This window comes from Alosa sapidissima, chromosome 20, assembly GCF_018492685.1.
Source record: "Alosa sapidissima isolate fAloSap1 chromosome 20, fAloSap1.pri, whole genome shotgun sequence".
NCBI lineage: Eukaryota > Metazoa > Chordata > Actinopteri > Clupeiformes > Clupeidae > Alosa > Alosa sapidissima.
The window spans coordinates 5447592-5462433 of NC_055976.1; the positions used below are offsets into that span (position 1 = coordinate 5447592).

Here is a 14842-nt window from a genome sequence, read left to right on the forward strand (position 1 = left end):
CAGTCTGACAGGAGGAAACGGTCATTATTCATAAGAGTTACCAGTTCTAAACAAATTTCTGGATCTGGACTTAGTGGACAACAGGAAAAAAAGGAACCTTCATTGTCTTTAACTGTCAAGCCTCTTCATGTGAACAGTTTCCTGTCACTCTTTATCTTTACATTGAATTTACAGTATGTACTCTTTGCACCAAAGCAACCACCAAAACAACACAAACCTATATGATATCCCTCATCCATTTTATACACTATATGCAACTATACAGTATATGTTGCCAACAAATAATACCTGCTCATCAGGGTAGCAAGGATCTTCTGTACTTTGGTCAGCTTTACATGGTGGTTACACTGTCAAATTCAGTGAAATCTGCTAAATATTTACACCCAAAATTTCCACTTTAAAATGAAGAATGCTGCGCCCACATTTCCCCTGTCTACATTAATCTGGACCCACCAGTGTAACCTCTGCAAATAATCCTATCTGTCCTGTAAAGAACATGAGATGCAATTACAAGACAAAACATAATGTCTTTATTCATAACAGAGAAAGGGGGCTTGGAAGGAAAAGGAGAGTATGAAACAAATCTGTCAGCCAAAGGAAATAAGAAAGCATAGCATGATAAAGAAAAACACACCTGATTTTTCAACCCCTGAGGTGAACAAGTATGCAATTCAGTTTTTAAGGTTGCCTAAGTACCCATGCAGAGTAGAAGTACTTGCTTTTGTCTAACTTCTAATTCTTGCCATTATTAATTTGAAACTGCCTACAACCACTGGACTACAACCCCATCACTGCCATCACTGATGTTTACAAGACCTTTGCTTTTGGTGTCATCATTAGGGAATTTAAGTCCACTTGCCCTAAAATATATAACGGTATATGCATTTTTTCATTAAAAAAAATAAAAATAATAACAAAACAAATCTAGACCTATTGCCGTGATGTGGTATTAAGGCACAATGATCCAGTTTATCTACTTCAACAAGTTCATCTAAATGTTCATAGAGAACAGTATACCACACTTTAACCAGTGCACAATACTTTGACCCCAAGTGCATCCGCAAGTCTGTGACATTTCTGAAGAATTCCCCATAGTTAGAGGCTGTGTGGGATCTTAGGGATGTGCAATATTTATCATAATGCCATTCAGTATAATACAAATCTAAAACTCCACACTAATGCCATAAAATACCCGTCAACAATTGTTGAAAACAGCTTTATCCACAGGACATGTCTTGTAAGGTCGACTGCAGGGTAAATGAGTAGAATCTTGTGGTTATTTGATTCCATCTGAACTAACTGAAGTTAACCTAAATTGCAAAAACTGTTGAAACAGCCACAAGCCAAACAAGCAGACAAAAGATAGATAATCAGTAGTAAAACAGTCGTTCCAAATAGTAGTAATTCTAACTCAAGGATACACAATATTTTCCCACAACTCTCTTAATGAACATTCTTATTTAAATCATCCCTGTACAAATATCTCTACATTAAAATATTTTGATGTATACTTTCTGAACAGAATTGTTATGCCTTTCAATTGTACATATATACATACAGCTGAATGTCTTCACTTTCAGGATGAGGCTGGGAGTGTTGAGTGTTACGTGCCAGAAACTGTACAATGTATTCCATCATCATTATACTGAATGCAAACCCTACTGTATGTTTGGACCAAAACTGAGAGATAAAGAGAAAAACAGTGAGTCATGTAATGCATAACAATTAAACCCATGCACACATCCTCACTCTCACACACATAGCTTTTGCACGCCGCCACACACACTTAGGGATGTGAGCAGTCCCTGTGGAGCGTTTAGGTCTCGTCGTCGTCGCTGTGGTGTTGGGCCTTCTCCTCGCTGAGGCCGCTCTCGTCAATATTCTCCAGGGAGTCGCCTCGCTGCAGGGTCAGGTCGGCCACGTTGATGCACGGCAGCGTGTTCTGCTCGGGGTACATCCACGGCTTCAGGCTGGGGTTGTGCTTTCGCTTCCACTCAGGGTACTTCAGGCATGCTTTGTAGATCTTCCTCATTGCCTGAAGAAGTGAGACAACTGCTCATGAGAGGGGATTGATGTAAATACCAAGGATTTCTCTGTTTTCAGCTGATTGTTGTTGTACTAGTCTAAACTGGTCAGTAGGTGGCAGTATAAGGACATAATAGAGCTTGCCTTTTGTTCTTGGAATGGGTTAGTTCAATATGGAAATGGCTTATGCACATTTGAAGGGTTTTCAAGAAAAATACTTTTTTTTACCTTTGGGGCAACAATCTGAGAGACTCGGTTGACCACCCATTTGGGCAAAGACCCTGGGGTACAAACAAACAAGCATTTAGACACATTTTAAGTGTGATCTGTTGACAGGCTTTGAGGTTGCATGCATGATGAACACATTTGATCCCGCGATTATTTACCCTGTCAGCTTTGATGCTTTAACTTAAAACACCAACCCGCCCTAAGTGGGTTTGTAATCAGGCTATTGTGCTGGCTGACATGCTGTGGCTGTGTCTGTTTTGGGACAAACAATGTGCAGCCATCTTAAATAAATCAGCATCTTCGGGGTGTTATTAAAAGCAGAAGGCCTCCATTGTGTGGAGTCCTGTGGAATGATGTGCATGGGTGGAGGGAGCTGAACTGTGGCGGCGGTCCCACAGGTCACCAGCAGCTGGTGAGTCGTGGCAGTGGAAGACATTAATAATCCGCCGATGTCTCCGAGCAGCGAGGAAAAAGGGATGACATCAGCACATTTATGAAATATGTCCTGCACTGGGGTTTATTTTCGGGAATCAAAGACTTCCTGACCCCGCTTCTGTCCAATGGAATCAGTTCCTGAGGCGTATAGCTAACGCTAGAGGCCTGCGGCTGAACAGGGCAGTGAAGGGCCTCATTTATAAATGAGGGCCGTGTTAGGGAAATTGCATTAAAGAGCTCAGGGCAAGCCTGGCTTTAACAAAATAAATAAATGATAAAAGAACAAATAAAGCAGCCATGCAAGCTACATGCCTGAGTTCTTTGAGTGTGCTGTGCTTGTGTACATGAAATATTTCATCTCAGTGCTTTCAGAGGTGTAAATTGAGGTTTGAGGGCCTCAGTGGTGGATAATAGTTGAATTATGGAAATGGCTGGAAATGTTATGTGCCAAATAAATGGGAAAGCTGTTATCCCTATAGTGAATGAAGACATCTTACGAACATGAAGCGGTGTTGGAATATGAAGAGAGGTTTACCTCTTGGGTCCACTTGTGTTAAGTAGTAGAGGGAGCAGCAGTTTGGCCCATTGGATTGGATCAGGTAACCAGTGAGGAGTGACACTGCTCTCACATAATCCTTCTTTGGCGGATATTGCTGAAACAACATAATGAGATATAAAGACCTTTTTCCAGAGTGTATACCACACTTTATATTACCTTCACTGAGATAATATCTAACATATGCCACAACTAAAATGGAATTTGGATCATGAAATTAAATAGTGTCATTGAAAGTACAAGTAAATCATTGAGAAGGAATGATAACTACATAATTTAACGCAGTGATTGCCTCTATCAGTGATGATGTTTAGCAACAGGCCTTCTACTTTCATCTGTTAGTGATTTTGTAAGAATCTCGTAATTTTCAACATTTTTTGTTCTTCCCCTGAAAATGAGAGAAGACTAGGAGGGCGAAAGATTTGAGAGTGACACAAGTGACTACTCCCAACATCTGGTGTCAGGCACACTTTTCCTGGACAAGGGGATCCATGCAGAGTTCTGGGCTGCACTCTCTGACACCCCACATGCATGGAAGAACCCCTCTCAGAGAGATTCTGTTATACTTCTCATCTCACAGAGAGAAAAAAATGACCTACCGGCGGCGCACAGGGCACATACTGTAATTATTCATTGCTACATGGAGATTAAATCCCCACGCCGTTCACTTGACACCGTGGTCAGACTTTTGCCACTGGCCTTTACGTCTTCTGTTACACATGTGTGGGCCTAAAGCTTACATACCTACTTATCTACTTCCACAAGGCTCAATGAATCCTGACTCTTCCAAAACAAACATTTCAAATGTACGCACCGGATGTTTGACAGAGTAGTTGATGATCAAATAGTCATTCCCCAAGGGCAGCCATGACCGCATTGTGACAAAGTCTCTGTTCTTCAAGGGGCTTGGGCACCTCCCTAGAATCACAGGAGGACAAATATGCAGTGAGAAAGATACACATCACATGCTATTCGCTTTAATACTGCCCAAGAAAACTGTCAGCGTTAATGTGATGTGTTTAGCATTCCATGGTCTTTGCAAAAAGAGGAAAGATCCATCTATCCTAATTTAATGCCTCTCTTTACGAAGACAAATTTGGTTAAAGCTCTTTGGGTAATGGAGACACTGTTAGAAAATTGAATGTTATTGATTCGCTTGCTGGTGTAGTGACTGTTAAAAAGAATGATTCATCTCCTGTATCTAGGCAGGGAATTTTCTTGTTTTCTGTGTGTGTGCTGTGAGACTATCAATGGTGGAGCAAATCAGAAATAGAACCAGACAGGACTCCAGAGAGGAGCAGAAATGGACTCTCAGTGGGAGGGAGGAACCCAATAACCAGATGGTGTGTGTGTGCCACTCACAGGAATAATATCCCACATCTGCATTAACCGTCAGCCTTCCGATGTCAAAGGTGTCAATCATGTTCGAGTCCCACTTCTTTCTGTAGCTGGTGTCATGAAGGACATCATATAATGTTTCTGCTGTGACATCTTTGCACACAATTTTCATCTAGAAAGACAGAAAAAAAGATACATGGTTAGTCTTTTGGGACATGCTGTGTTTTCGGTTGACCTTGTGACCTTTGCGGGATGATCTGTGTTCTTTATGACTTCTCCTCTTTAATGCTATGCTATATAGAGAAAGACTTGGGAAAACTGTTTAGTTTCAGTGACAAGTCCATTAAGTGTCTGGAACTGAACACTGCTGGAGTAACACAAACCATGATATAATTCATTTACACGATGGCATGAATAAGTGCACTATGATCAATAACGGATTTCTTGCTTCTTGTAAGTAGAGAAATGAGACTTTATGTTGGGTCAAGGAACGGTAGCAGTGCTAGTCCATAAAGAACCAATTTACTATGGCTGAGTAAGGTATGCAGGTGAAACACATATCCAGCTCACAACCAAGCTGCACAAAGGTCTAACAATGAATGAGACTCCCTGGAGTACACTTTCCACAAGTGAGCATGTGCACATAAAACATACCCTCCACAATCAGACCTGTCAAATAGTCAAGATGAAGTAATGAGATATACAACTCAATATGTCAGCATGCTATGAAATTCCCCTGTATGGTTTTCATTCACTGTAGCCAGAAATAATGTTAAAAAGACAGCTTGAAGATGAAAGTGCAAAGTTACCTTCGGATATCAAACTCCCTAAAAACACATTTGTTTCCTTTGCACTCTTAAAACTGCTCATGTAGGTCTATGGATCAAGTAAGACCAAACAACGTCAGGTGCAACATGATAAGATATTGTTTGGAAAGTGCAAGAAGTAATGTAACCTAATCCTTAATACCCCTGACATCAGCTGAATTATTCATTTGACACCTCCGCCCAACCCAGCGCGAACGGTAGCTCCCGAGTTCCACTGGGCTCCTTGAAACGAACTCTGTTTGGTCTCTATGAATGGAACGTCGTCAATGCCTACACATACTAAATTATTCATGGCAAGAAGTGCATCACTACCCCAGAAAGTTCTATTAATTATTGAGACATGTCTGTCATCCCTGTTTTGTCTATATTCTGGGGTCCAAAACCATTTTCCTCTCCAGCCCCAGAGCAGCACTCAAAGGGGCCCCAAACAGTGTTGGGTCTCTCTCCACCAGCGGTGCCCCTTAGTCATTGATGTGGAGGTCAACTGTAGTGCTCCATTCAAAAACATATGCATACCCTGCGGCTGGGCCGCAACTGGGACTCAGGTTTCCGCATCTGAGCTAGCAGTTACCACGAGTTTTCCGCTCTTAATTTTTCAGGATGTCTCCTGCGTGCACCCTGCCTCTTAAAAGTGGGCTCTTTCATCACTGACACGAAGGCTCCTGGGGATGGGCAGGGGATGGGGGTAGGGGCTGGACATGCTGCTTCAGTTGGTTAGATGCAAAGCCACCCCTCTGGTTACTGATGAGCCATCACACATGTGGTAAATCATTGTGTGTGTGTGTGTGTGTGTGTGTGTGTGTGTGCATGCGTTCGCACGTGCGTGTGTGTGTCTGTGAGAGAGTTTGTGTGTGAGTGTCTGAAAGACATTACTTATGTAACTGTCAAGTACTGTATTGGTTTGTGGACTGCTGTAATGCTTAAAGCTTATCAAAAGAAAGGTATACCAAAACCAAACAAACAATATTTGCACAAAACAGATGAAATTACAATACTGATTATATTGCTCTTAAGGTTGGGTGTCGTGGGTAAATAGGAACAGACTGGGGACACTGTCTAACAACATGCACTGCTGGTGGAGTAGCAGCACAGGCCTTGCCTTTTGTAACTTGATGGCACAAAATCCTCACTCTAAAGGAGCAACGTGATAGGGGCTGCTGCTCAGTGCCTAGATTAATTAAACATGAAGGCAGGAAAAGGCCTACTGCCTGAGAAGATTCCCTGGATGTTCCCGAAGCCAGAGATGCTGTCTCCTACAAAATATATGTGGATCATCTATAAATAATATTCTACTTTGGGTCTCCACTCTGGCAAACATCCAGGGAGAGGATAGACGCCATTGTGCAGATTTCACTAGGGTGATAAAACCCTGAATCAGTAACAGGCGACATCCATTGCAACCTCCACTCCAGTCATATATCTGCGCTCAGCAGTTATTTTACTGCAGCTGTGAGCGAAAACTGCTATCATAGGGGGACAAAATAGGACTGAGGCAAGGCACTGAGTGTAACACAATGTTCTTCAACAATAGATCCACCCCCACCTTGCAGCTCATGGTCAGTTTTAAGTGTGTTTTATGCCCTATATAATACTCCACACACTGTGCCATCGGGAATAATCCCCCTATCATTAAACAATGTTCATTCATCATCATAAGTGTACCTCCACTACAAAGAGGTGTAGTGACTGTAGGCTACCCATTTTCCCCAAAAGAAACAGAACAACACCAATAAGGCGGCCTCCTAAAAAATGAACTTAGCCTAATTAATTTGAGTGCGAGAATGAAGACAGGAAATTAACGTAATTTAGTTCCGTATAGTCAAGCATTAGGAAATGTAATTATGCCCACAAAGTTAACACGAAGCTGTGAACTTTGCTAGAGAATTTTCCTCACTTTTGCAAATGTCAAGTTACATTCAAGTGTAGCCTAGTATACATAATAGAATATTAAATTGCAATGTTATGAATAACTAGGCAATCCTCTCAATGCGAAAAAAGTCTTCAGACCGCAATGCAGTGAAAATGCATAGAGGAAATGCAGCACACTTGCCTTGAGTTTCTGGACACCTTTGCTGTCATCGCCGTCTCTACACCATACCGTCACGCCACCTTTGGTGTACCGCGCTATCCATCCTTCGTGGTTTTCACATTGTTCTTTGAACGACGCAAAATCGGTATCATCCGGAATCTGGACTGGCATCTTGCCCTCTCCCGTGCAGCGAATCAATCAGATGGACCGGTGAGGACTGACTGCAGGGTTCCCGATTCTCATAAGATCTCCCCGGTCGTGCTTTTTCCCCCTGACGGTTTTGATTGTACGGTATGTTTAGATTTAAAGCTTACCTGTGTCCAGGTAAACGACAAAATAAGCGACGATTGTCATTAGCCACACGAAGATACAACTTGATGACTGCCTGACGGGACGTTAGCCTACTCCAGCAGGTGTACCAGCAACCCTTGTGACGCGCTAGTTCAGGCACTCTTTCACATTGATGAGAGAGAGCATTATATAGGTAAGGGGTCACGTTACCGGCATCCTTTCAGGTGGGGCAGTAGTCTACACGAGTACACATTTAGTCAGACTGACTGATGAACAACAGATCGGGTGTCATGTTTGCCCAGTACTAGACTCCTTTTTCTGTGGTTATTTTGTTTAGCCTCCGTGGCTGGATAGAATACAGCTCATATTTCGCCAGCAGCCTCGGAACATGCTCACCCACCTTTTGTCGCCCTCCCTTAAAACCTCTTCCTCCTCTCTCATCCACTTTGGAGTGTTATGCAACCCTTCTTTGTGAAGATCAGCAGATCCATGATAACACAAGTAAATGCTTCCTATTCAATCATAGGTAAAATTTCCAATGTGCACACTCTGTCAGCAAATACAACCAAAAAATTGTCTGGAGAGGTAAGAAAAAATCAAGCATCAATTTGGAAAAGACATAGCCTACATATTAAGTAGCCTATTAATAAGAGTCTTTATTTGACTTGGATGAAAATCTCTTTGTTGGATATGTACTGACTGTTACAGGAAGTTAAGGATTTTCAGGTTTTGCAAATGGAAAATATTCAACTAGTTGAACAAAATGTTTTAGTGTCTGTCAAGCAGCCTGTTTGAACTAAGGCCCATGAGAGTGGATACATAAAGTCTGGAATTTCAGATTCCTCATAATAGTAATTCATTCTAGCTATGTTAGAAATTGCTATTTTAGGCAAGAGGCTATAGCGCTATAAACTAAAGACAGTCAGCACTCAACCAACCACAAATAAATGCTTTCATCAAGCTAACCAAAAGTGGACACAATTGTGAAATGTAGTCCACCATAGATATCATGTAGCAGATTTATCAGAGACCATAACAGTATCAGTGGTACGATTGCACAATGTGTTTGTTGGCAAGGTTTTTATATAAGGTCTTGCATCTGTGGCTATTCTTGAATTTCAGATTGGTTATTTGGTGTGCATTTGCTTTAAAATGTTTAAAGCGTACATATGATGTTACATGTCATTTAACCTGAACCTTGAGCTTCAGAAGAAGCCACACAAATGAAGCCAAACTGATGTCTCTTTGTGAGACAATAATATACTCCCAGACTAAACCAGCAGCGCAAAACCAAACATGTAGTCCTTGATCCATATCCAGCTGTATCACTGCAACTCCCCCTCCACAGGGCTACTGGCTTGTCATGCCCTCTCTGTGGGACTTCCTCTGGCATCCACTGCGGGGCTCCATATCTCCCTGCTGGCTGCCATTCCTCATGAGTGTCAGTCCTCTGGGCCGGCCTGCAAGCTGTTGCATGTAACGTCAGCGTGACACCTTGGGATGACCTCAGCCTCCTGAGTGTGGCTGGTGGGAGGGAGGTGTGGGGTGTGGGGTGTGTGTGTGTGTGTGTGGGGGGGGGGGGGGGGCGCTGGCTCCCTCTCTAGTGTGTGTGTCAACCATGGCTGCAACCTGAGCTCACGTTGTTCAACTGCTCCACAGTCCAAGATGTGCCGCTGTCTGTTCAGACCTGCGCTGTCACTGAACTTTGGTAAAGCTATGAAGGTGAGTGGTTGTGCTTGGTTTTTCTGAAGAAGCTGATCCTTAAAGAAAAAAAAAAAACCTTGTGTGGCTAATGATGTCATTAATGGATGAGGGATGATGAATGGATGATGATTCACCTGAATGAATGATGATTCATTACTGAATGTTAGTGTCTGTGTTTCCAGAGGGTAAACCAACAGCAAACCCAAAAACGAAGCACTTATGTGGAAACAGACCAAATATTTTTTTTTAGTGATCTGATACATTTGGACAGAGCGTATTTGCTGGATAGAGTATTTACATATATGCTGACATACGCCACCACAACACACGCTGACATATGCCACCACACGGCATCTGCACCACCACACATGTTAATATTACAGTCATAGGCATTGGGGTCATTTAAATAGTGCTTCTGTAATGGTGTGCTGTTAAGTGATGTCTTGGTCTGAGAATTCAATGCAGCTGTTTCAAATGAGACGTGTGCTCCCACCAGATAGGCAAACCTTTCGTTGCTTTGATAAACTGGGTTAAATAGCTATTACATACAGTATGTGGCACAGTTAACAGGTATGGTAACATGAGATAGGCTACTTCATCCATACTATTGCTGTGACCATAGCTATTTGACTGATCAAATAAAGTGGGATGTGAGTGACCATAAAACACTGCTATCCCACATGTTGAAATGATTTGAGTTGATTTCTGAAGGTACCTTAGAGCTTCACATTCCTAACCACTGGTGAATGAGCTTTTGTCGCACTGCGAGGAAATGTTGTGCAATACCCACTATATTCTGTGATGTTTAAGCCTCGAACCCGTGCTCATTTAGCGTGCCGCATAGTGTGACTCAGCTTCGTCCCCTTTTTCTGCCTGTTAACCTTTCTCATCTCCAGACATCTGCACAAGTAACCTGATCTGAACGGCTTGCAATGTTGCCATTGTTTCCCTGACCATTTATTTGCAACATGGCCCTGACTCTTTTAAACAGAGGCTATTGCTGAAACACCCCAGTAACCATTGTCACCATTTCTTATTGGTCCCTGAGGAACTACCATTAGAAATATTTATGATGTAGTCATTGGACCATTGGCTATTATCTCCTGCTTGTCTACACTGTTAATAGACATAATAGGCTATACAGGCTGACTATTGCAATACAACTGAAATAGAAAGGAATGAAACAGAACGGAAAGAAGAAGGATGCTCATGGACTGTTTAGCGGGAGGATTCCACTGAAGTTATGCAACAAACCACTTGAGCTCACTTGTATATACAAGGATACCAGCTTTATCTGAGAGGATAAAATCATAACAACCATACACATTCCTATGTCATCCTTCTAAATCATTGTCTTATCTAACTCTAAATCTGAATCAGAATTGCAAATAAAATTCACACTAAGATAAAAAGCTGATAAAAAGGAGTGGCCCTTGCATTCCTTGTTTTGTCTCAAACTAAAGTTGTATCCCAGGTAACCAATTGTTGGCTCAAGTTGGTCTTAATGCTGAACAGGAAGCAGTAAGGAGACCTCTGGTACCCCTGAGGAGATTGGAAAAACACACTTAATTATTTCCCCGTAAGGTAACCCACTCATGTACCCTTGTGGTTTGATATGGAAAAGCGGCCACGTGACAGGAGATGCAAAAGCACACTCCAGAAGTAAAGCATGGCCCTTCTCTGAAGCCACAAAACGCTGCAAAAGAGCAGGCCACTTTTGTCTTTAAGTATCAAGAATGGCAGTGTGCCATTCTAGGTAATATCATTATCAACATCAGTGAGTTGAAAGAATGAATTCCACGGAAAGTGTAAAGAAAAAGAAGAGAGCACTTCTCTTATGTTATTTAAATTAAATATTTTAGACAAATACCCAGAGGCACAAGTAAAGCTGGTATAATTTAATAGATTTATTTAATCTTCATGAAAATATATTGAAAAAATACAAAGATTTTTGAGACAAGAAGATAAATCAATAACTACTGGTTTTGTCATTGCCTATAAGGATTCTAAATATAAAGCATCTGACGTATGAAAAAGGTTTTAAAGAGAAGAATTTTACAGAGTGAAAGTATTATCATTCCTTTTGGAAGCCTCTGCAAAGGAATGTGTGCCTCTCTGGCTGCCGTGGAGTTAAACATTAAACACGAGGCCCCATGGCAGCTCCTGTTGGACATGGCCATAAAAAGTAATAGAAGAAACAGACGTCCACAAGGTAACATGTCATAATTCATCTCTGACTTTAAATAACAAATAAGACGTACAGCCTGAGGAATTAGATTAGATTGTCAATCACGTTTCATTGCATGGGAGATCACTAGAGTGACATTTTCTGTGTTTTATCTTGTGCACTTTTAAATTAATAGACTAAACCACAGTGTATACACAGGATCACATTTGTTTGAACTGTCTATATTTTATGAACTTTTACCACCCCCTTCTCTTCTTTTGCATTTTTCTGAGTATGGTGACCTTAAGAAGTTCTAAATGTCAAACAAAATAAATAACGTATGCATTTAATGATAATGAGATACATTTGCATTAAAGATAATTATGCTTAAATAACATGCTATTAGTTAATCTGGGGATTAACAAGCCTACATAAACAAACAATAAAACGCAACAGAAACACAGTTATGTATCAGTGTTAGTTCCTTCATGAAGCATAACAGCGCTACTACATTTATTGATATAACTCTTTATGCACTAACCAATTTGTTTGACAGGGAGATAATGAGAGAAAATTGGTCTCTGGAGCATCAAAGCTGTTAAAAAGTAACTCTTTCTCCACTGTCTCAGCAGCCAATTGAGAGGCCTTTAGCCAAACAATACTTAAGAGAATGGCTCTCAAAAGATTTGAGTCTGTTGGGTGGTAATTGTTTGTTTTTCCCCCCACAACTTGCCAGCCAGTAAAAATAACTGAGGCTCACAAACATTGCCTATGTGCATACCTGGTAAGCCATTAAGTTTTAAATACCTTTAATTGGAAACGCTTGGTTAAGCCTTTATATTAGTCCGGGAGGAGTTCTGCAGTGCAATTATTGTCTAGGAGCTATATAGTCTGGCGTCCTCTCGCACGGGAAGCTTTTGAACGCAGCATGTAGACTACCAGATGCCATTGTGAGTGTGAGAGCCTTTACGTTTGATGTATGGCACGATGGTTGACGTGGCAGGTCTGTGCTTCAATAACCGCTGTATGCACAGCATCCTGAACCCTGCTGAGTTTTCCACTGATCTGCTCTCATGGTCCAGAAAGGCATTACCTAATAATTGCTACTTCATCACACGTTTTGCTCCTGTTTGGCCATGAGACATACCTAGGGACAGCAGCAAATGTTTACATACCAGTAACATTGGTGGTAAAGATTATTATGTAAAGCAGTCTGATACCACCAACACTGTTGGAAGCCATTTTGGTCAAAAGAGCATGAACAGCAGCATTACAGGTTTTGGTGATTATTTATCTATCTACCCTAAATGGCTTTGAGCCGTAATTGAAGTGATGCTCATAATGTCTCTCCCCTCCACGGCCGCTCTCATTTCTCAGGGAACACATATGTCCAGTGTCCACACCACACTGTCAGAGCCCCAGCAGGAGACGCATAACCCATCATAACTCCACTGCCATGGAGGAGACTCTGTAGTAAAATACCACATGGCCAATGGTCCATTATGGCAGCATATAGGGAGAACAAGTGGGGCTTTTACGGACTGGTATTGTAGATTTATAAGCTTCTCCCAGAACGTGACACAGGGGTTTGCTGTGTGGAAATTATTTCGAAAACCTGTCTTACTGAAGGTATACTTTATGTTGATCATGTTCCATCTGAGGTCATTTTTTGGTTGCTTTTGGCACGACCTCTTGTGCACGCAAATACTTACGGTTGCACAGAATCAACATTAATTTAATTATCAGCTCCAATGTCAGTGACTGAGATTTCAGGACATAGAGGTATTCTTTTACAGTAGTGGATTTGTGGGTTGCATAAAGGTTATGCAATTCCCCCTCTTCATTTTGAAACCTTTAATAGTATACTGTGCATGAGAATTGAAGCCATTTCTTGGTGAAACACCGAGGAATGACTGCTTCATTTTGTTGAATATCATCCATCAAGGGCTGGAAGCAGCACTTTCTGTCGTCTAATAAAAAGGGGACTTGAGACTGATCCAAACATGGCAGTTTAATCATTAAATATATTTTCCCAAGGATCTCCTAATGCACTGCAGGCATAAAGGAACTGAAGTCACCCTGCAGGTCAACAGTTCCACCTGAGGCATGTGTGGTACAGGGCTGGACTGTACAGTCATCACTTTTACTGCTGCCAGCCTCCAAAAGCTCAGTCATTCTCCTCTCCCATGACAAAGAGCTGGATAAAGTACAATCCACAAAAAGATATTTGTTTTTATCCTTTGGCTTCCATTTAAAACAATCAGTAGGCACAGTACTGTATATGCATGTTTCATCTCATCACACACAGGACATTCACTTAACCATAGATATAGAAAATAATTTAACAGTGATTTGATTAGGAAGAAAATGCAAGTATTTGCATACGGCACCACAAGAGAGTCTTACTGTGGTTGTGGTTGAGCAGATTATGGGAGAGGAAGGGCAGAAGTTGCAATTACGGATCTGTTAAACTCATCGTGATCTCAAAGAGTGAACGGGATCCTCTGCCTTTTGTACAGGGCCTCCTCAGCAACTCTTCTGCCTTTTCTTTAATAAAACAAAGCTTGATAAAAAAAAATCACTCAATGTGGACTCTGAGTCATTGTGTGGGTGTTCCGGATATTTAAAAAAAAGAAAGCATTGACTAAAACGATGTTGGCAGTCCCAAGTAAATGACTTGCACTTTGGCAGAAAGGTTTGGTTTGAGGTTCAACAGGGAACAGTTCATTTGTTGCACTGTAATAAAGATAGCAATGGGATGACAAAAGCAATCCAAATGTGCATGACATGCACACAGATGTAAGCAGATGGAGCTTAGAGGTGGACTCTGGATATGATCTAGTGTTAGCTCTGCCTCATGACTTCATTCCATTACACTGATGAGAGCAATGAAAGCTCTGGACAGCTGAATAACATCAGAATGTACAGTATACAGTTTTTCATAGCCATGTTCACACTTAATGGGATGGAGAAAATAAAAAAAAATTATAAATCCAGAGATGAAAGGCAGCTTTCAAAGATGTGAAACTTGAAAGCAGCTGCATTGATATTGGCACCAGTCAAGTTTTTCACAGTTCAGCATTCTCAAAAAGTAGCATTCACTTGTGTATTACGGCATGACGGACAAAATGCTTCTTAACCCAAGGACTAAACTACCAGGGAAATACCTGTGGACTTTGTTTATGCTGACTAAATACAGAAGTGCGTATTATGATGTCATTACTGTTATGTAATATAAGCAT

The 14842-nt window shown here is 41.4% G+C and overlaps 1 protein-coding gene across 1 annotated transcript; it reads right to left on the bottom strand.

Annotated features, from left to right (window-relative positions):
• Positions 1 to 507: 507 nt before the first annotated feature.
• On the bottom strand, positions 508 to 8149 carry stard15 (StAR-related lipid transfer (START) domain containing 15). The gene is made up of 6 exons (XM_042074468.1): positions 7460 to 8149; positions 4607 to 4754; positions 4059 to 4162; positions 3224 to 3341; positions 2254 to 2306; positions 508 to 2035 (listed from the first exon to the last, which is right to left on the bottom strand). Exons 1-6 carry the CDS (start codon positions 7607 to 7609, stop codon positions 1817 to 1819), a joined length of 792 nt encoding a protein of 263 aa, XP_041930402.1. The 5' UTR covers positions 7610 to 8149; the 3' UTR covers positions 508 to 1816.
• Positions 8150 to 14842: the final 6693 nt, after the last annotated feature.

Excerpts from the sequence above, each read along its gene's own strand:
- stard15 (XM_042074468.1), bottom strand. The coding sequence starts at position 7,609 with ATGCCAGTCCAGATTCCGGATGATACCGATTTTGCGTCGTTCAAAGAA. Across the intron at positions 2,307-3,223 it reads AACACAAGTGGACCCAAGAG|GGTCTTTGCCCAAATGGGTG; the intron begins GTAAACCTCTCT and ends TTTGTACCCCAG. Across the intron at positions 2,036-2,253 it reads CTCAGATTGTTGCCCCAAAG|GCAATGAGGAAGATCTACAA; the intron begins GTAAAAAAAAGT and ends TCACTTCTTCAG.